The following is a 22,744-nucleotide window of genomic DNA, read 5'->3' on the forward strand; positions in this document are numbered from 1 at the left end:
TTCAAAACTAGACATTTAGCTGGATTACTTACATGTTATCCAGCTAAATGCCTTTGAATATCGACCTCTAAGTCTTTTACGATGCAAAATAACATGTTGTTTTTATTTAACCATTGATCTTATTTGTTTTTTATTCACAGACAGTGAGATACAACTGAGACGTGACATGGTCTTTTGCCAAGGTCTGGTGGCCACAGTCTGTGCCTTCTCAGAGCAGCTATTGGCAGCCTTGAATCAGATGTTTGACAGCAGGAAGGATTATGAGATGGAAACTCGTGAGGCCAGCAGAAGATGGCTGGAGCAGATAGCCAGTGCAGGCGTCCTAATCCACTTCCAGTCTCTCTTGTCTCCTAGCCTAGTAAGAAACCTCTCTGAGCACTATCAAACTCGGGGCAGCATTATGATCACAAATTCTGCTAAATTGTAAGGCTCAGGGAATCACTCTCATAGTCACTCAATGAGCAATCCACACAACATGAGTTATATTCTGTACCCAAATAAACAGTCCAATAATACAAAATAAGTAAAGCAGAATGAAGTTTTACAGTCCAGAAGAATACAAGAAAATGTTCTCTTGGTCACCAGTACCAGGATCCATACCCTAGTTTCTGTATTTTCTCAACCCAATAGCATTGAAAACCCCAAACCATAGGTGCAGAACAATGTAGCAATAAGACTGGCATCAATGCCCCAAGGCTGCATGAGGAGAGCATTGAACTATTCTTCTCAGTGAGGGGTTTCAGCCTGTTTTGCTCCTGCTGCTGCAAGGAGTCAGACAAACACCTCTCCTGTCAGTTGTTCTTCTTGTTAGAATCCCTCTAACTTACTGGTAATCTGCAGGATGTTGATTAGGGAGATCACTTTATACAGGGAAAATCTTGAGGACCTGAGATCTTCTATGGGTACCGTGGAGGATTTCAAGACTCATATCTCTGTTATGGGTAGTGAATCATGATACCTGAGCGGGCAAGCCACACCTATCTTATCTTCCAGAGTGAAATGCCCATTGCTCTCCTAAACTCTGCAGCATTAGGAGGTCCATATTCAATTGTTGTGCAGCTTGACTAGTTAGCCAGATAAACTTTGGCTAACTTAGCCCATATATTCAGTGGCACAGCCGCACCGCTGAATATATCCAACTTTCTCTTTTTACAAGATGTTACATGTCACTGTTTGAAAGATGCTCCAGTATTCTTCTTTTACTGATGCACAACAGTGAGTGCATGCTGCAAAACTCTGTTCCTTACTCACTCTTAAAAGCCTCCACACTTTGAATTTCTTACGGGACTTCCGTAAGAAAATCTTAGGCTTTGGTGCTGCTTCTGGGACTGGGGTTGAGGGTTCACTGAGAGATAAAAGGTCAGGGGCATTAATCTAGCCCACTACCCCCCACTGTTCCTGGGAGTGCTTTTTGTCCTAGTAATGTAGCTTGAGGATAGCATTGGGGGGGGGGGGGGGATAAAGGGAGAGGAAAGAGAAGGTGATGATGCAAGGGGTTTGGAAGGAGAGGGCGATTGAAGGTGATGCCAGGAGATGGGGGAGAGAGGTGAAGGGAGAGAGAAGATGATGATGCCAGCAGGTGGGGGAGGGAGAGAGAAGGTGATGATGTCAGGAGATGAGTGAGAGGAGTGGAGGGAGGGAGGGGGAAGGTGATGATGATGCCAGGAAGTGAGAGAGAAGAGAAATAATACCAGAAGGTGGAGGGAAAGTGAAGAGAAGGTGATGATGCCAGCAGTTGGAGGGAGAGAGCAAGAAGGGAAGAGAAAGTGATGATGCAAGGGGTGTAGGGAGAGGGAAGGTGATGATTATGCCAGGGGTCGGAGGAAAAGGTAGGAGAAAGAAGGTGATGATGATGCCAAGGGGTGGAGGGAAAGTGGAAGTTTATGATGATGCCAGGGGATGGAAGGAGAGGGAAGTTGATGATATTGATTCCAGGGTATGGAGGAAATGAGTGGAAGGAGTGGAAAGTGATGATGATGCCAGGGGGTGAGGAGAAGTGCAGTGAGAGGAAAGTTGATGATGATGGGTTGGGAGTTGGTGGCTGGGGAGAAGAGAAGAAGGGATAAAGAGCTGATGATAATACCAGGGTAGCTGGAAGCGGTGTTGGGAAATGGAAAAATAATGATGATGCTAAAGGATTGGGGGAGAGGTAGAGGTAGAAGGAAGAACGTGATGCCCGGGGATGGAGAAGAGGAAAGAAAAGAAGATGATGATGTGAGGGGAGAGGGAAGAAAAGGTAATTTTGATTCTGGGGGTGAGGGAAGGGAGGAAAATGTGTTGATGATGAAATGGAGGAAGAGAACTGAGAAGGTAATGGTGCTAAGGGGTGGGGGGGAGAAGAAAGATAAAGTGACGATGGGGAAGTGGTGGTATGCCACAATGAAGTGGACCCTGTGCTAGGTGTGCCGCAAAACAAAAAAGTTTGGGAGCCATCGCTTCACACTAAAATGCCTTGAGCAGAAAAAAAATCCCCTGCGGTCTTTCTTGTCCTGTAGAGTTTAATGGGAAATTAAAACAAATGCAAATAAAAATTGTAACTGATTTTTGGGGTACTGGCCATTTGTATTTGTTTTCAACAAAACTGAAATAAAATCTTCCTAATTTGGTTCAGATTTCTTATTCATTTTAACACATCCCTAGTATATATGTATTACTGTTAAACTACTAACTAGTGGCTTCTCTTCTCCTTCTCTTTGCTCTTCTGTGTTCACTAATATTTCTTGTATTTACTAATGTTTTAATCATTTTCCCCTGCATTTTATACTCCCTTTATTGCTCAACCATTGCTGCAGTTCAACATACTGTAAATCCCTTCAGAAAATGCTAAGTGCTGCATGGTTCCTGAGCCTCACCACTAGATGTCGCTTTTGTACAACGGCTATGATTCCCCTCTTTTCATGGGTTGTAAATGCTGCCTCTTTAGTGCTTCCAACCCACTATCTTTAAACCATCTCCTTTCCTTTACATTCTTCCATGTCTACTTACATGTCCCATTTCCCTTATAGCGGATCCTACCTGCATTTTCCTTCCTCAGTTGCAAAACATTCAAATATTATTATTGACCTCTCTCTTTCATAAATCAAATTGATTCCATTACTGAGTTTTGCTATTCTTTTCTTAATTACTGTGGTCAAAATTATTAAATATCCTAGAAATTGCCAAAATCAATTGACATCCACTCTGTGATAATCAGACAACCAAACTCTGAGGATGATAGTTTAAGGAACTAAGGCACTGTTATGTTCCGCAGCCGTGGGAGGCCACGGCTGTGATTCCCTACCTTGCCCGCGAAGGCGACCCGCCGCGGGAATTCCGGGGGAAGCCCCTGACGCTAGGCCCATTGATCCGGCACGGGTTCCCATGCTGATCGCCTCAGGAGGAGTCGTCCCTGCTCCTCCCTTGTGGCGTTCAGCAGCGTTTCCTCCACGGAGGAAATTCAAGATGGCAGCCACCATCTTTAGGTACGAGGCCGTGCCTCCTTCTCAGATTTAAAGGGCCCTGATCCCTTTAACCAGCCTCACCTGTTCCTGATCAGCCTGAGCAGGGGAAGTATAAAAGGAGGCGTCCTCTGCTCATTCCTTGACTTGGCAACGTCCCTACGCTATCTAGTCTGCTTGCTTCAGTGAGTTCCTTGAGCTTGGATTCTGGTTCCTGTTTCATCTTGGTGTTCCTGGTTCTTGACCGGATTGGTTTACGGTGATTCTCTGGTTCCTGACTTCGGATTGACAAGCGGTGATTCTCTGGTATGTGACTTTGGCCTGGCAAGTGGTGATCCCTCGGTGTGTGACTTCGGACTGGTAAGCGACGACCCTCTGGCACTCGAACTCAGACTTCCTCTTGACCATCATCTCCAAGGGCCACGTAAGTCCCAGCGGCCCGGGTCCCTACGTTCTCCTCCCGGGGGGAACCGCGGGCTTCCAGGGTGAAGCTCCAGTTAGCCCTTGCACCAACCTCTCCTAGGTTCGCCTAAATCCCAGCGGTCTGGGTTCCTTCAGGCTCCTCCTGGGGGAACCGTGGACTTCCAGGGGTAAAGACACAGTTCCTCTTCTCAACTCTTCCTCCGCTTCCACCGTTGCCACAGTCTCCAGTGCCAAGGGTCAGCTGGTCACATCTTCTGCTCAGCCTCACCACCCGAAGGGAGAACGTTCGGACCTCCCTCCTAAGGAATTCCATCCTCCTGTCGGCCCAAGGGTTCACAACCTGAGCTTAACAGGCACTGAGGAAGAGTTGACTAGCAGCTAGCTGCAAAAGCTTTGAGAGGATCTCAGGACATTGCAGCAAGAAGAGAAGGAATGTTAGATCACAGTAATAATTTAGGGAACAGGCAGAATGAAATGTCTGTAGAACAGAGGATGGTTACCGGTTTCTAACCTGGTGCACAAAAATCAGAAGCCCTGTCACCATGCCACCACAGCATGTTTGGGAGGGGCCAGGGCCTCTGACGAAATTCTGTTGTTTCTAGATGTATGGAGAGGGATTTTAGATCTTAGCTGCTAGCATCAGTTTGGGCCTATTACCCTGCCATTGCATCCATGTCTGGCAGGGTGAGGACTTTGAAAATTCAAAAGTCAGTTCATGAGTTTTGAAGATTTGGTTCCCTTATTGCCATGTTTTACTTTGTATCTCACGTTGAATGCTATTCTTGATAACTGTGAGTAGTAAATGTAATAAAATAGAAAGCTAAAAATAAAGTGCTTGCAGTACTGACATACGGGTCGATACAGTACAGTGCGCTGCAGCGGAGCGCAAATGCATGTTGATGGCCCTATTAGTTATTCCCGCGCGATTCAGTAAGTAAAATGTGCAGCCAAGCCGCACATTTTACTTTCAGAAATTAGCGCCTACCCAAAGGCAGGCATTAATTTCTGCCAGCACCTGGAAAGTGTACAGAAAAGCAGTAAAAGCTACTTTTCTGTACACCCGCCGACTTAATATCATGACGATATTAAGTCGTAGGTCCCAAAAGTAAAAAATAATTTAAAATTTAAAATTTAAAATCAGCCCGCGGCTCGCAGGTTGAAAACCGGACGCTCAATTTTGCCGGCGTCCGGTTTCCGAACCCGTGGCTGTCAGCGGGTTTGAGAACCGACGCCAGCAAAATTGAGCGTCGGCTATCAAACTCGCTGACAGCCACCGCTCCTGTCAAAAAAGAGGCGCTAGGGATGCGCCAGTGTTCCTAGCACTTCTTTTTATCGCGGGCCCTCATTTGAATACTGAATACTGAATCGCATGCACAGGAGAGTGGCCTGTGCGCGCGCCGGGAGAGAGGGCGCTCGCCCGCAACTTTTACTGTATCGGCCTGATATAGCAGCTTTCCAGCTTGGAGTATTTCAGATTGGGATGCTTGCCAGGGGTTGACAATCCCTGCTTGTAGCATGAAGACAATCCAAACATCAGTCATCAGACAGGCAAAAGAAAATCTAGGGAAAGCAGGGAGGTGATAATTCAAAGTAAATGAATGTAGAAATGGCTGGTGCCTGCTATGAGGATATGTCAGTGGAGTTATTGTCAGAGTTACAGGCCCTCAAATGACTGGGGAAACAAAATTGGCATAAGATTATGGTCTGGCAGGAAAGTTGCTAGGCAAATTAGGGCTGATAGCACAGGGATACAAAATCAAGGTTTATTATCAACATTAACAAAGAGTAATGAATATTCTGTCACTTCATTTTGAGCTTCTGGGAGAATTCACACATAATTGATGTTCAAAAGGGACTTCCAAGTCTGGAATTCAAAGCATGTGAGGAACCTTGAGAAGTGTGACAGACTATTCATTTCATCTTCTATTGACTGCAGCTGGAAAAGGTCGGAAAGGAAATCTGAAAAGAAAGATCTTAAAGGATATAATTAAAGAATATAATTTCTCCTAAATGTGGAAGGAAAAAAATGCATTTTTTCCAAGGGCTTGATTGATATGAGAGATATGTAGGGACATTTAAATGTCATTTTATACATGTGTTTTTTGAGGTACATTTATGAATCTTCCAGTTTTAAGACTTTTGATGAAGTTATTTGGAAGAGACGTTTTTGTTTGTTGTGAAAGAGCCAGGGCAATAGATTGAGCCAATGATAGGCAACTTTATAAAACTTTTATGAAACAACATTAAATATGTGTAATGGGAGAATTTTCTAAATAATGTTTATGACTTGCTAGGATTAGTTACAAAGGTTTGGAAATTATTAGTGCAATACAAAAAATTTATATAATTGCTGATTTGTATAAAAAACAATTAAAATGTAATCTGGTGAGAGCCATAACAGGGTGGTAGCTTCAAAATATCTTATCTCTGTTTCTGCTAAAATGACTTTGCCTGTAGAAGATGTAATAGGAACTTAATAGAAGCAAATCAATATTTTCTTGTCTTTCCCTGTCTCCTTCCTTCCCAGTTTCAACAACCTTGTTATATTGTATCTTTTTTACTTCCTCGACACTGGTTAAAAGAACGTTATTGCACCCCTTGTTATATGTAAACCGGCATGATATGATTGTATCATGAATGCCGGTATAGAAAAGCTTTAAATAAATAAAAATAAATAAATAAATTTTGCTATTCTTAAGAGTCAGTTAGGCTGATTCTCCATCTTAGTGACATAGTATTTCCCTGTATATAGCATGAGTGTATTGCAATATATTATATGACTTCCAATATGGAAACATGAAGCTACTTTACATTAATAGTCTTGTTTAATCTTCATTTTGTGTTCTGTTTCCTAGACAGATGAACAAGCCATGCTAGAAGACACCCTGGTTGCATTGTTTGACCTCGAAAAGGTTACATTTCATTTTAGACAATCAGAGCAAGAGCCAATAGTGCCAAGTGAGTGTTTAGAATGTTACATTTACAATATATTTGTATTCCATACCAGGCAAATATTGCTTGCTTTTGTCTTAAAAATAATAGTCAGAGCAAAAAGAAGGTCAGAATGCATTTGTTGTATGTCTCTTGAATAACTGGCATATTAAACTTTAAGCAATAAGTTCAAAAAATATTACTATACTGTATAACTGTATTTTAGGCATAGAGAACATATCTATACATAATGAATGAACTATTTAATAATACATGCTTAACTACTGAATCAACAGTTTGAAATTTCTGGACATTATTTTCAAATGGCTTTCTTCATTCTGTACCTAGTAGAGATGTGCTTCGTTTAAAGATATCAGTTCGGGCTTTGGATCAGGCGCTCCGCAGAAAATTTCATTTTCCCACGGTTCATTTTTTTTTTTTCGGCAATTTTCGACGAAGTGCATTAATGCGCACTAATGGGCCTTACTGCACACTAAAAACCAGTTAGTGCACACTATCTCAGCATTAGTGCGCAGTACATCGAACGAGATAGTGCGCACTAGCTAGATGTTAATGCGCAGTAAGGCCCATTAGTGCACACTAACAGGTTAGTTAGTGCACCCTAAAAGAACTTACAGCACACTAAGGGCTGGATTTTCAAAAGGTTCCGCACGTAAATCCGTGCAAAACCTGTCTTACGCACGCTGGGCCTATTTTCAAAAAGCCCAGTGACGCACATAAAGCCCCGGGACGCGTGTAAGTCCCGGGGATTTACAAAAGGGGCGGTCTGGGGGCGGGGGCAGGGTCAGGCTCCTGGCACAGTGGCCATATTTGCCGCTGTGTTGGGGATCGCAAGCCGGCAGTCGGCCGGCGCGCGCAACTTGCGCCTGCCAAGAGCGTAGAAAAGGTAAAATAAAGGTCAGAGGGAGGTAGAGTAGGGCTAGGGGGGGAAAGGTTAGGGGAAGGGGTAGAAAGGTCAGGCTAGGGGGAAGGGAAGTTCCCTCTCAGGTCGCTCCGATTTCGGAGCGGCCTGGGAGGGAACGGGGAAGGCAGCGTGGCTCGGCGTGCACAAGGTGCATAATTGTGCACCCCCCTGCATGCACGACCCAGGATTTTATAACATGTGTGCACCTGCGTGTGCATGTTATAAAATTGGTTGTACATGTGCGTGTGCGCTTCTTTTAAAATCTATCCCTAAGTATGTAGTAGTGCGCTGTAACAAATGTTAGTGCGCACTAAAAAATGCAACTTAAAAATTAAAAAGTATCAATTCAGAGGACTTCGTTAGCGAGAAAAAAGTGCGCACTAATTGGTATTACTGTGCACTAAGAGATATGCAGTGCGCAGTAACTCCGTTAGTGCGCACTAACACAAAATACGAATTTTGCTGAAATTTTGGCAGAAATTGCTTCGTATATCGGCGCTACCAAACCATGACGAATTAGACAATATCGATGACATTGTCTAATTTGTGAAAATCAAATGCACATCCCTAGTACCTAGTGCTAAAATAATTTGAAAATATGTCTATTTAAATGATTTAAGTTGAATCGAAACCTATGTAATATAGAGGTAAATATTTAGCCGCTGTGCGGCTTTGCTATTTAGCTGGCTAAATATATCCAGCTAATTAATGTTCTATATTCAGCAGTGCAGACACACTGCTGAATATACTCGACTATCTCAAAGTTACCCAGATAAGTTTATCTGGCTAACTTTTGCAGAGATCTACAGGCTGGCCAGAGTTAGCCAGATAAGTCATCTGAATAACTCAAATCCTCCTTGTTACGTGCCCCTGGAAAGTCCCTAATCTATCCAGCTAAATTCTATCCAGATAACTTGTTATCCAGCTAGAATTTAAAAGGATAAGTACCCAAAATTTCATTTGGCTAGATCATTTCTCAGTTATCCAGCTAAAGGCTTTGCAATATGGACTTCAGTTTACAGTACACCCGCTTTAATTCTGTTGTAATATTTACATATTATTTTCATTCATCCTCTTCCTATTATTATTGAGCACAAAGTACAGTCAAATATGTAGTTCTGCAGGATTGGGTTCAATAGTAATGTATCTAAATACAGAGAATATTTCATCTTATGGTTTCAGCTCCAAATGAAAAAACACGGATCCAGCTTTTTTATTTTTTTGTTCAACTCCCCTAATTAGAGTATTCAAAATGTGGATCCATCTTTAAAGATTATGGATGTATTGTTGTGTTATATAACTGGCTATCCACAGCTTATTTAACTATTGAGGTATGTTCTTATAGAATTTTTAGTTTTCAAGATGAGAAGATACTTCTCTCAGGTATATGAGGCCACAGTATGCTCATCTTGTACAGGATGACTTTGTGAAGAATAACTTCATTTTTGGGTCAAATTATGGAGCAGGGGTCCCTTAATTATGGCCCATGGGCTGGACATAGCTGCCAAGCTTGTTTCATCGGTCAGCAATGCTTTTTCTCGACATGGTCAGATCCGGCCCACAGAGGACGATTTCTTTAAGAGTGGTGGTGGCGAATGTAGAGGCAGCATAAAGGTTAGCAGGGTTTTACAGGTCCTGCTAGCAAGGAAAGTGCCAGACTGGCCCACCAATGAAGATCACCACTTGTAGGGAGCTCAAACCCCACTAGCAGGATAAGACAAGAACATAAGAACTGCCACACTGGATCAGACCAAGGGTCCATTAAGCCCACTGTTCTGTTTACCCTAGTGGCCAGTCCAGATCACAAGTACCTGGCAGCTGGGGCGGCTCAAGGCAATCTGCTGCCTGAGGTGAGGGATGACATGGTGTCCCCCTGCCCCCTCCCTCTCCCTTTTCCGTACATACCCATTCATGCATACCCACATATACATTCACTTCTCTTCCTCTTCCATTCACTCATGCACTCTCATTGTCTCTTCTTACCTCGATTCTCATTAGCCACAGGAGCCTCCTCTTTCCCCAGGCACATGGGACATGCACTCCACTTCCTCCTCCTCCTCCTCCTTTTCCAGTAGCATCAGCCCGCTCTATACTTGTTTTATTTTCAGCATGCGGCCCGACACTGTTGATCCTCCTCCTGCGTCTTCAGTTCCTTGTTTCCCGTGAAAGGCTCCTGCTCCTCTTTCTTGCCGCGCAGCACCAGGCTTCACATTTTCTTCCGGGGGCATGGGTGTTGATGCTCCTCCTCCTTCGAGCGCACGCTGCTCCAGGCCCTTTCTCTTCTGGCCTTCTGTAGCAGGGCACCCGGAGTTTTCAGACGTTGGCCCAGAAACCCAGCAATTCGTTCAGAATTCTGGAATCTCCTGGCCAAATCTGGAGAATTCCCAGGTTTGAATGTGAGGCAGAATCCACAGTGGCATTCTCAGAGGGGCATTTTTTGCCGCATCAAAATTCTGCCGCCTGAAGCGGCTGCCTCACCCTGCCTCAGTAAAGAACTGTCCCAGCTTGGCAGGACCCCAAACAGTAGATAGATCCCATGCTGCTAACATCCAGAGGGAAGCAGTGGCTTTCCAAAAATCTACCGGGTTAATTACAGTATATGGAATTGTCTTCTAAGAACTTGTCCAAACCTTTTTTTAAACTCAGCTATCTTAACTGCATTTACCACATTATCTGGCAATGAATTCCAGAGCTTAATCATGCATTGAGTGAAAAAAATATTTTCTCTGATTTGTTTTAAATGTGCTGCTTACCAACTTCATTGAGTGTCTCCTAGGTTTTTTTGGTTTTTTTGAAAGCATAAACATCATATTCGTATTTAACTATTCTACTCTACACATGACTTTAGACCTCTATCATATCTTCCTTTTGCCATCTCTTCTCTAAGCTGAAGAACTCTTTTAGCCTTTTCTCATAGAAGAGTTGTTTCATTCCCTTTATCATGTTGGTTGCCCTTCTCTGTACCAGTTTAGTTTCTATTATTTGCAACCAGAATTACATACGGTACACTAGGTACCACCACAGAGTAATACAGAGGTATTGTGACATTCTTCATTTTATTCTCCATTCCTTTCCTAATAATTTCTGTAATTATGTTTCTTTTTGCCTCACACTGAGCTAAGGATTTCAACATATAGTCCACAATGATGTCCAGATCCTTTTCCTGGGTGGTAACTCCTAATATGGAACCTACCATTGTGTAACTACAATTTGGATTGTTTTCCCTATGTGCATCACTAAGCACTTGTCCACATTAAATTTCAACTGCTATTTGGATGCCCAGTCTTGCAAGGTCCTCCTGCAATTTCACTCAATCCGCTTGTGATTTAACATCTCATAATAATTTTATGCTGCCTGAAAATTTGATCACCTCACTTGTTGTTCCTAGTAAAAAGCATTAGTCATAGTACAAATCCATGAGTTACACCACTGTTTACCTTCCTACATTGAGAAAATTCACCATTTAGTCTTATTCCCTGTAGTGTTTCCTATCTTTACACAGATAACAATCCATAATAAAATATTGCATCTTTTCCACTGATTTGTAAGTTTCTCATGAATCTCTTATGAGGGGATTTTGTCAAATGCCTTCTGAAAATCCAAATACAATATATCCTCAGCCTAATTATCCACATGTTTAATAGAGATGTGAATCGTGTGCCAGATCTTCTTAACAATCAGATTCGGCTGGGGGGGGGGGGGGGAAATCTGATCGTTAAGATATGTGAATTGGAATCGTTTCCGATTCCAATTCACATCGCTAATTTTTTTTTTAGGGAGGCCCGCGCCGCTAAAAAAAAAAAAACCACCCGACCCTTTAAATCGACCCACCCTCCCGACCCCCCCAAAACCTTTTAAAATTATCTGGTGGTCCAGGGGGGCCTCAGGGAGAGGAGAGATCTAGGGGGGCCTCGGGGAGAGATTTCCCGTTCCCAGGCATCAGCTGTTCTTAAAAAAAAATGGCGCCGATGCCCCTTTGCCCTTACCATGTGACAGGGTATCCGTGCCATTGGCCGGCCCCTGTCACATGGTAGGAGCACTGGATGGCCGGCGTCATCTTTAAAGATGGCGCTGGCCATCTTTACTCATCAGCCCCTATTATAGAGTATAGTATAATAGGGGTTGATGAGTAAAGATTATAATATTATTATATTATATTATACTATACTCTATAATAGGGGCTGATGAGTAAAGATGGCCGGCGCCATCTTTAAAGATGGCGCCGGCCATCCAGTGCTCCTACCATGTGACAGGGGCCGGCCAATGGCATGGATACCCTGTCACATGGTAAGGGCAAAGGGGCATCGGAGCCATTTTTTTTTAGAACAGCTGATGCCTGGGAACGGGAAATCTCTCCCCGAGGCCCCCCTGGACCACCAGGTAATTTTAAAAGGTTTTGGGGGGGGGGGGTTGGGAGGGTGGGGTCGATTTAAAGGGTCGGGTGGGTTTTTTTTTTAGCGGCGCGGGCCTCCCTAAAAAAAAAGGGTCGGGAGGGTGGGGGAGGCTAAGGGGGGTCGATTTAAAGGGTCGGGTGGGTTTGTTTTTTTTATCGGGCCATCGGCGCCATTTTAATTAGTGGCAGCCAAAATGGTGCCGATGGCCCGAGAATGGGAGATCGTGCCGGGACCCCCCCCCCCCCCCGCACTGGACCACCAGGTAATTTAACATTTTGGGGGGGTTCGGGAGGGTGGGGGAGGGTAAGGAATTGGTTTTAAAGGGTCAGGGTGGGTTTAGGGGTTGTTTTGGTGTGCCGGTTTTCCCGCCCTCCCCCAAATAATTCCCGTGCCCTATTTAACGATATAATACAAATGCCCCTGACGATAAATCGGGGGCATTTGTATTGTATCGTGCACTCTAACGATTTAGGACGATTTTAAAATTATCTGACGATAATTTTAATCGTTCAAAAACGATTCACATCCCTAATGTTTAATAACCAATTCAAAAAAATATAGCAGATTGGTGAGGCAAGACTTCCCTTGGGTAAATCCATGTTGGTTTTGTACAATTAAACCGTATCTTCCCACATAATTTTTAAAATGTGTTCCTTAGAATAGTTTCTCCCACTTTTCCTGGCCCTGATATTAGGCTTACTGATCTATAATTTCCCAGATCACTCCAGTAACCTTTTTCAAAGATTGACATTTCATTGGCCACCCTTCAATCTTCAGGTACAATAGATATTTTAATTATAGATTTGTGAAGCAGAACTCCTATGATCCTGTTTAAACTAGTGCAGGACCAGGCTAGGTTCCTGGTCCCCTTTAATTCCCCTTGTGAGAGAGAGCTCTGTGGGTGGAGGCCAGCAGGGGAGGAATAAGAGCTGGGATCCAGGTGGGGATAGTCAGACCATGCCCAGGTCTCCAGGAGGAAGGCAGCTCCTATAGAATATTGATGTCTAAACACTGAGCTGTAACAAAGCTATGTGAGTACTGAGGAAGCGTACTAAACTGTGAGTAATTGAGTTACACTATTCTTGTTATGCTTGCAACCATGGGGTTCCGCGGTCAGCTGTGCTCACATCCCATTGCCCTGCAGCCATAGAAGTGGGCCTGGGCTCCCTGGCAGTATCGGGGAGCCGCTGCTGACACAAGCTGTCCCTTCCTAGGGCCGCTGGAGTCTCTCCTCCCTCTCCTGCAACCGGGATGCCGCTGACTGCCGCTCCTCTGCAGGTCCCTCCTACGCGCACGTGCGCACCTCCTCTCAGGCCTTAAAGGGCCGGAGGCAAGAAATTGCTGCCGGTCCTCCCCGATGACATCACCAGCTCCAGCCTATTTAAGGCTGCATCGGGCTCCCAGCAGGTGGATTGACAACAGGTCTCCTCGCTGTCTTCTACCAGCATTCTCGAGTTGCTGCTCCTGCGTTCCAGTTTCTGCTCCTGCATTCCATTTCCTGTTCCTGTCCCAGCCCCTTACTCCTTTCCCCTCAGATGGACCTTGACGCTTGACCCAGCTTGCTTCTTGACCACGTCTTCTGCCGCCTGCTCTAACCTCTGGAACAGACCTGACCACGTCTTCTACCGCCTGCCTCTGACCTCTGGACCAGACCTGACCACGTCTTCTGCCTCTGACCTCTGGACCGGACCTGACCACATCTTCTGCCTTCTGCCTCTGACCTCTGGAACAGACCTGACCACGTCTTCTACCGCCTGCCTCTGACCTCTGGACCAGACCTGACCACGTCTTCTGCCTCTGACCTCTGGACTGGACCTGACCACGTCTTCTGCCGCCTGCCTCTGACCTCTGGACCAGACCTGACCACATCTTCTACTGCCTTCCTTGGCCCATTGGTCCCTAATGGCCGCCCACCTTGTCTGGCCGTGCCTTATGGGATCATCTGTGCAGAGGCCCACCTAAGACCTGCCGGCCCTGATACCCAAGGGCTCAACCTGTGGGGAACGAGGACTGGTAGTGGCAAAACTCCTGCTAGCCTCTGCTACCCATCTGGCCTCATCTTCCGACAGTGGGGGCCTGCGGGGGTCTCCCTCACAGGTAGTGCCAACACCACCTCGGGCAACAGTTCTGAAGGTAAAGCTATTCTACTAATGTGTATGTGTTAAAGTGGCAAATAAAGATAAATTCTTTTAAGAAAGGCTGGAGTCAGTCCAGGTTTATGTCAGGAAATAACCACTTGTTCCCACATATGGTCTCATGCGTGGGATTTTTTCTCTAAACCTAGTAGAGGAAAACCCAGACTCTAGAGAAAGGTTTGGTGTATGTTTGGCCTGCCAGAAGCAGTTTTGAGATCAAATGTTTGCATAAGAGAGAAACACGATGTCTGTTTGAAGAACAGAGAGTTGTGAAGAAGTCCTGTGATTCTAAAATGAAGTACAGAACAAGGGGTCCTGTGGCTCCAAAACAAAGTACAGACCACAAAGGTGCACAGAGCATGGTGGCTTGTGAAAGGATGTGGCTCAGAATCTGCACTGAAGGAAATAAAAGTTTCAGTTAGAAAGGAAACTGTAAGTGAGCCTGATTGCAGGGACAGCCAGAAAGTGGTAGGTTTGAACCAGCTGAAGCTTTGCTGGAGAAAGATAGGGATATAAAGTGATTAAGTTATTGCTGGTTATGCAGGCTTTTCTACTTTTTTTTGCCTTGGAAAAGAAAAGAGGAATGGTGTGCTGAGGAGGGTGTTGCCCTGGAAAAGCTTCCAGGGTGGGCTGTGAGTGCAGTGAATGGGAACAGGGCAGGCCCCTCTTCCAGCAAGCAAGCTACTCTGCAGTTTGAGGTGTACAGCTACGAAAAAACCTGGAGTGGAGCAGCCAGGGTACTGCAGCACCACAATGCAGCAGTCTGAGGCATGGCAAGGGAGCAAATACCTAGATTGGCTAGACAAGGAGTGCCACCAATTCCTGGAGGAACTGGATGAGTTACTGGCAGAGATTTTCTGTCAGGTGACTGAGTCGTGGCAACAGTCTGAGTTTTACACTACAGGAGTTCCTGAGGAAGACCCTGTAGGGTGCCCAAACATTACTGGGAGTCCAGAAACAACTTCCGTGACAAGCCCAGAGAGAGAGTGCATGAAAAAGCCAGTGAGAGAGGAGATAAGTGCTAAGTGAGAGGCACCGTGAAGACCCCAGCAAACGAGGTATATAGGAGAACCTAGAGCAGGGGTGAGCAATTCCAGTCCTCGAGGGCCACAAACCTGTCGAGGTTTTAGGATATCCTAATGAATATGCATGACATAGATTTGCATACAACTGAGGCAGAGTGCATGCAAATCTCTCTCATGCATATTCATTAGGATATCCTGAAAACCAGACTGGTTTGTGGCCCTCGAGGACCGGAACTGCCCACCCCTGACCTAGAGGAAGGAACTGCAGAGAGCCCAGAATGTGGTTATGTGGAGACCCCCAGCAATTGAGCCTGTGGAGGAGCCAGCAACCAGCATGGGTGAGTAGCCATGAGCGCTGAGAGGATACCAGAGAAATCACTGATGGAAGCACCACAGGCAGTCCAAGAAGTCCTGCTGGGGTGGAATTTGAATCCAGAGCCAGCAAGAGACTTGGTTAAAGTGCTGGGGGTGCAGGCGGTATATTGACTGGTTGGATGGTCTAGAGTTACTCTGTGAGGTGGGGGTAAGCATAACCCTAGAACCCTTATCCCAAGCCTAACTGGTGTGAGGCAATATAAGAGGGACTGGGGAAATTAGGCTGTCCCCTGTATAGGATCCAGGGGGAGTGGAAGCGTTTGGATCAACGGGTCCAAGTTGAGGGGGCAGTATGTGAAGCAATGCCACTATGCTTCCTCTTAAATCAGTGCAGGACCAGGCTAGGTGCCTGGTTCTCTATAATTCCCCTGTTGAGAGAGAGCTCTATGGGGGGGGGGGGGGGCAGTATGGGAGGGATAAGAGCTGGGATCCAGGTGGGGAAAGTCAGACCAGGCCCAGGTAAGTCAATTCCTGTAGAATATTACTGTCCAAACACTGAGCTGTAATGAAGCTGTGTGGGTACTGAGAGAAGCGGTACTAAACTGTGAGTAATTGGAGTACACTGTTCTGAAGGTAAAGGCAGTCTACTAATATGTATTCATTAAAATGGCAAATAAAGATAAAGTGTTTTAAGAAAGGCTGGAGTCAGTTCAGGTTTGTGTCAGGGAATCAATATTCATTCCCACAAGGTTACAAATTACTAGTAATAGGTCTATAATTTCATTTTTTAGTCCTTTTAGAATGGTGGGGTGTATACCATTTGGTTCAGGTGATATGCTACTGTTTAGTTTCTCAATTTGACCTATACATCCTCCAAGTTCACTGTGATTTGTTTCAACTTCTCAAAATCATCACAATTAAATTCCATTTCTAGCATGGGTATCTCCCCAAATCCTTCTTAGTAAACATTAAACTAAAGAATCAATTTTCTTTCTGTTATAGCCTTGTCTTTCTTAAATGCTCCTTTAACCCCTTACATAAGAACATAAGAAAATGCCATACTGGGTCAGACCAAGGGTCCATCAAGCCCAGCATCCTGTTTCCAACAGTGGCCAATCCAGGCCATAAGAACCTGGCAAGTACCCAAAAACTAAGTCTATTCCATGTAACCATTGCTAATGGCAGTGGCTATTCTCTAAGTGAACTTAATAGCAGGTAATGGACCTCCACCAAGAACTTATCCAATCCTTTTTTAAACACAGCTATACTAACTGCACTAACCACATTCGCTGGCAACAAATTCCAGAGTTTAATTGTGCATTGAGTAAAAAAGAACTTTCTCCGATTAGTTTTAAATGTGCCCCATGCTAACTTCATGGAGTGCCCCCTAGTCTTTCTACTATCCGAAAGAGTAAATAACCGATTCACATCTACCCGTTCTAGACCTCTCATGATTTTAAACACCTCTATCATATCCCCCCTCAGTCGTCTCTTCTCCAAGCTGAAAAGTCCTAACCTCTTTAGTCTTTCCTCATAGGGAAGTTGTTCCATTCCCCTTATCATTTTGGTAGCCCTTCTCTGTACCTTCTCCATCGTAATTATATCTTTTTTGAGATGCGGCGACCAGAATTGTACACAGTATTCAAGGTGCGGTCTCACCATGGAGCGATACAGAGGCATTATGACATTTTCCGTTTTATTCACCATTCCTTTTCTAATAATTCCCAACATTCTGTTTGCTTTTTTGACTGCCGCAGCACACTGCACCGACGATTTCAGTGTGTTATCCACTATGACACCTAGATCTCTTTCTTGGGTTGTAGCACCTAATATGGAACCCAACATTGTGTAATTATAGCATGGGTTATTTTTCCCTATATGCATCACCTTGCACTTATCCACATTAAATTTCATCTGCCATTTGGATGCCCAGTTTTCCAGTCTCACAAGGTCTTCCTGCAATTTATCACAATCTGCTTGTGATTTAACTACTCTGAACAATTTTGTGTCATCTGCAAATTTGATTATCTCACTCATCGTATTTCTTTCCAAATCATTTATAAATATATTGAACAGTAAGGGTCCCAATACAGATCCCTGAGGCACTCCACTGTCCACTCCCTTCCACTGAGAAAATTGCCCATTTAATCCTACTCTCTGTTTCCTGTCTTTTAGCCAGTTTGCAATCCACGAAAGGACATCGCCACCTATCCCATGACTTTTTACTTTTCCTAGAAGCCTCTCATGAGGAACTTTGTCAAACGCCTTCTGAAAATCCAAGTATACTATATCTACCGGTTCACCCTTATCCACATGTTTATTAACTCCTTCAAAAAAGTGAAGCAGATTTGTGAGGCAAGACTTGCCCTGGGTAAAGCCATGCTGACTTTGTTCCATTAACCATGTCTTTCTATATGTTCTGTGATTTTGATGTTTAGAACACTTTCCACTATTTTTCCTGGCACTGAAGTCAGGCTAACCGGTCTGTAGTTTCCCGGATCATCTAACAGTTCAATCAGCTCCCTCATAGCCCTCCTGCTTCAGTTATATTTGAAAAAGTTTTTCATTGTGAGTTTTTGCTTTTACAGCCAGCTTCTTTTACATTTATTTTTTTTTTTTGCCAGTGCTTGGTTTTTTTTTCCTTTTCTCTTCATATGGATCCTCTTTCTATTTTTTGAAAGAAGTTATTTTCGCTATAATAGCCTTTTTCACCTCTCCTTTTAACTATGCTGGCAGTCATTTAGACTTCCTTCTGCCTTTTTTAGTGCATGGAATACAATTGATCTTGGCTTCCAATATATTATTTTTAAACAATGTCCACACGTGATGTAAACTCTTAACCTTTGTGTTAGGATTTGCTGCCGTGAGCTGTGGCACTTACCCCTGATGCGGCTCCGTCTTGACACAGCAGGAATGCTGCCAGAATCAGTCTTCCACATTATCTTGCTCCTTGCTGTGGTCCCGATGCCTGGCCTTGGATTGGCGAGAATGCCTCGCCTCCTCTACTGCTATGATGCCGTGAGCCAAGATTTACTTAGACATGCATGTACACTTCCCTCTTTTAAATGGCACACAGTGGGAACATAAGAACATAAGAAATTGCCATGCTGGGTCAGACCAAGGGTCCATCAAGCCCAGCATCCTGTTTCCAACAGAGGCCAAACCAGGCCACAAGAACCTGGCAATTACCCAAACACCTAGAAGATCTCATGCTACTGATGCAATTAATAGCAGTGTCTATTCCCTAAGTAAACTTGATTAATAGCAGTTAATGGACTTCTCTTCCAAGAACTTATCCAAACCTTTTTTAAACCCAGCTACACTAACTGCACTAACCACATCCTCTGGCAACAAATTCCAGAGATTTATTGTGCGTTGAGTGAAAAAGAATTTTCTCCGATTAGTCTTAAATGTGCTACTTGCTAACTTCATGGAATGCCCCCTAGTCCTTATACTATTCGAAAGTGTAAATAACCGAGTCACATCTACTCGTTCAAGACCTCTCATGATCTTAAAGACCTCTATTATATCCCCCCTCAGCCGTCTCTTCTCCAAGCTGAAAAGCCCTAACCTCTTCAGCCTTTCCTCATAGGGGAGCTGTTCCATCCCCTTTATCATTTTGGTTGCCCTTCTCTGTACCTTCTCCATTGCAACGGCGACCAGAATTGTACACAGTATTCAAGGTGTGGTCTCACCATGGAGTGATATAGAGGCATTATGACATTTTCCATTTTATTAACCATTCCCTTCCTAATAATTCCTAACATTCTATTTGCATTTTTGACTGCTGCAGCACACTGAGCCGACGATTTCAATGTATTATCTACTATGACGCCTAGATCTCTTTCTTGGGTGGTAGCTCCTAATATGGAACCTAACATCGTGTAACTACAGCAAGGGTTATTTTTCCCTATATGCAACACCCTGCACTTGTCCACATTAAATTTCATCTGCCATTTGGATGCCCAATCTTCCAGTCTTGCAAGGTCCTCCTGTAATGTATCACAGTCTGCTTGTGATTTAACTACTCTGAATAATTTTGTATCATCCGCAAATTTGATAATGTTACTCGTCGTATTCCTTTCCAGATCATTGATATATATATTGAAAAGCACTGGTCCAAGTACAGATCCCTGAGGCACTCCACTGTTTACCCTTTTCCACCCTCTGATGACATCACAGGCTTCTTGGTATATAAAGAGCCTTCTGATGAAAACAGAAGCCTCAGCAACAGATCTTCTGCCTTGCAGTGCATGTTGCCAGCATTCCTGATTCCTGCTTCCAACCTTGCCTTGTCCAACCTTGCCTCATCCTGCCTTGCCTTCCAACCTTGCCTCATACAGCCTTGCCTTCCAGCCTTCCCTTGTCCAGCTTTGCCTTGTCCAACCTTGCCTTGTCTAGCCTTGCCTTACCCAGCCTTGCTTCATCCATCCTTGCCTCAGTTAGCTTCATCTTCCAGCCTTATGTTGTTTCCCTTACTTGTCGCATCCAGTATCTTCAGTGTGTCTTCATCCACCCTCAGCTTGCCCTCCAGATTTTGACCTCTTGCCTGGACCTGACCATGTTTTCTTGCTGCTTGGATTTGACCTCTTGCCTGGACTATTCTTCCTAGCTGCCTGCCTTGACCATGGCGTGTATCTGACTCTGTTAGCCCTCTGCCTGCCCTGACCCTGGTGTTCCTCTGGACTGTAGTTATCACCACTTCCCTAGGGACCACCTTATTCCTTCTGGCCACCAGAATCCAAGATCTGAATCTGCTGGGGAGGTGGCTGGTAAAGATGAAGCTCCAGACTATCCTGCTACAGGGTGCGTTTGCCAGCTGCCAGTGTGGGCCTCAGGGGTTAACCCTCTAGGCTGCATCAACTGTGCAGCAACACTAAGGGCTCACAAACCTGCTATCTGTCACAGATTACTGAGGCCATGAGCTCAGAGGACTCATCTCCTGCCTCCGCCATCACCTGCCTAGCACATCAGCTTCAACAGCAGCAGGATCAGTTTGACACCATAGCAAATATCTTCAGGGCTTTATGGCCTGGCCTCCTCTGGCTACCCAACTGGCACCCGTCTTGCAGCCAGTTACTCCCATGCTGCACCTGCCTCCACCTCCAGGGTATGAAGGGGATTCTTTAAGATGTTGAGGCTTTCTCAATCATTGTCGGATTCAACTCGAGTTTCAGACATCTTTGTTTCCAACGAACCAAGTCAAAGTGACTTATATTATTTCTTTTCTGGGCAGCACCATGCTGGATTGGGCTTCACCCCTTTGGGAAAGGGTTGATCTGATGCCAGGGGATCTGGCACACTTTCTACAGGAGTTTCAACAGATTTTTCACGAGTTTGGGCGCACGACTTCCAAGGCATCTAAACTACTACAGATTAGGAAAGGCTTCTGGTCTGTGGGAGAATATGTAGTGCATTTTTGCACTCTGGCCTCTGAACTTCAGTAGGCCAGTGATAGCCTGATTGTGATTTTCCGACAAGGACTCTCAGAGTGCATTAAAGGCTGCCCAAGACATACCGGAAGTCTTGGAGGGCCTGATTAGCCTAGCCCTATGACTGGACCTGAGGTTTCTGGAACAGGCCAAAGAGATAGCTTTGGCTCACCACCCCATTCATCTTGCTCTGAATTTCTAGCATCCATTAGCCATCCATTCACAGCCAGAGCCAGGAGCTGCACTAGTAGAAACCATGCAAGTGGATTGCTTTAAGCTGATGGCAGAGGAAAAGCAAAGGCACTGTAAGCTTAACCTCTGCTTATATTGCGCTGCACCAGGACATTTTCCAAGTCACTGCCTGAATAAGCTGGGAAACTCAAGAACCTACGACTGGTGGGAGAGGCCACCCTAGATCATCTCTGCACCTCCCCAGTGCATTTGTCTTTTGGGGACATTCTTGTTCATGCACTTGCCTTTCTGGACACCAGTGCTGGAGGCAGCTTTATCCATGAGGCTCTGATCCAACAGTACTGTATACCCAAGGTTCCCTTGGACACTCCGCTCTGTCTCCTCCACTTATGGGAAAACCCTGCCTGGACAGATTACAAGAGTCACAGTTCCACTGACCAATAACCATGCAAACAATAATTTTGTATGGAAAAATCAAATCAGCCTCTATGTGCTGCCAAAACAATCAATGCAATTATCCTGGGCCTACCATGGTTCATATCACATCAGCCCTGTATCGACTGGGCCATATTGCAAATTGCCAAATGGGGGCCGTAATTGTCATGATCATCACCTCATCAAAGTTTTGCCTGTGGTATCTGCAGCTTGGTCAGTTGCTACAGAACTTCTAGGCCTGCTACCACAGTATACTGAATCCACTGATGTTTTCAGTAAATAGCAGGCAGAGGTCCTGCTTCTTCATCACTCCTATGATTATGCCATAGTCTTGATCCCTGGCAAGGCACCATCCAGAGGCAGGATAATCTTGCTTTCTGATCCTGAACAGAGGTTTTGACAAAATATATTAAGGAAAACTTGGACCGAGGCTTCATTTGCGCCTCTTTTTCACCTTTATGATCTGTGTTCTTTTTCATTGGGTACAAGTAAGAGTCGTTACATCCCTGCATTCATTATCATGGTCTTAACTCTATTACTAAGAAGAATCGATATCCTCTTCCCTTGACCTCCAAACTCTTTGACCGCCTTTGGAGCACAAAAGTATTTACTAAGCTGGACCTTTGGGAGTGGAAGACCACCTTTAACACCCATGATGGACACTATGAGTACTTTGTAATGCTCTTCGGGTTGTGCAACTTTTACAATTTATGGTAAACAAGATCTCCCGGAACTTGCTCTACTCCCATGTGGTAGTTTATCTGGATGACATTCTAGTCTTCTTGAAGAAGATATCCTGAACACCAACATCATATGAAACAGGTCCTTCAAAGACTCCATGAGCACTGCCTCGATGCTAAATTAGAGAAGCGTACCTTTGAACAAGAACAATTCCCTTCCTGGGATTTATTGTCTCCCATCAAGGTCTCCGGATGGAGCCAGAGAAACTAAAAACCATATTGGAATTGCCTCAGCCAGTAGGCCTCAAGGTGCTGCAGTGCTTCCTATGGTTCATAAATTGCTCCAATTTATCTTCTTTGGTAGCTTCTTTCTTGGCCCTTCCTAAAAGAGGCTCGAACAGTAAAAATTGGACCTTGGAC

The 22,744-nt window shown here is 44.7% G+C and overlaps 1 protein-coding gene across 1 annotated transcript in view; it reads left to right on the forward strand.

The window, feature by feature from the left end:
• Positions 1-22,744, forward strand: part of PREX2 (phosphatidylinositol-3,4,5-trisphosphate dependent Rac exchange factor 2) — a 922,406-nt gene that overhangs the window by 575,890 nt on the left and 323,772 nt on the right. Inside the window, exons 32-33 of the mRNA XM_029591436.1 lie at positions 141-358; positions 6,716-6,818. Coding sequence (XP_029447296.1) covers positions 141-358; positions 6,716-6,818 — 321 coding nt within the window. The remainder of the gene's footprint in view (positions 1-140; positions 359-6,715; positions 6,819-22,744) is intronic.

This window comes from Rhinatrema bivittatum, chromosome 2 (genome assembly GCF_901001135.1).
Source record: "Rhinatrema bivittatum chromosome 2, aRhiBiv1.1, whole genome shotgun sequence".
NCBI classification, from domain to species: Eukaryota; Metazoa; Chordata; class Amphibia; order Gymnophiona; family Rhinatrematidae; genus Rhinatrema; species Rhinatrema bivittatum.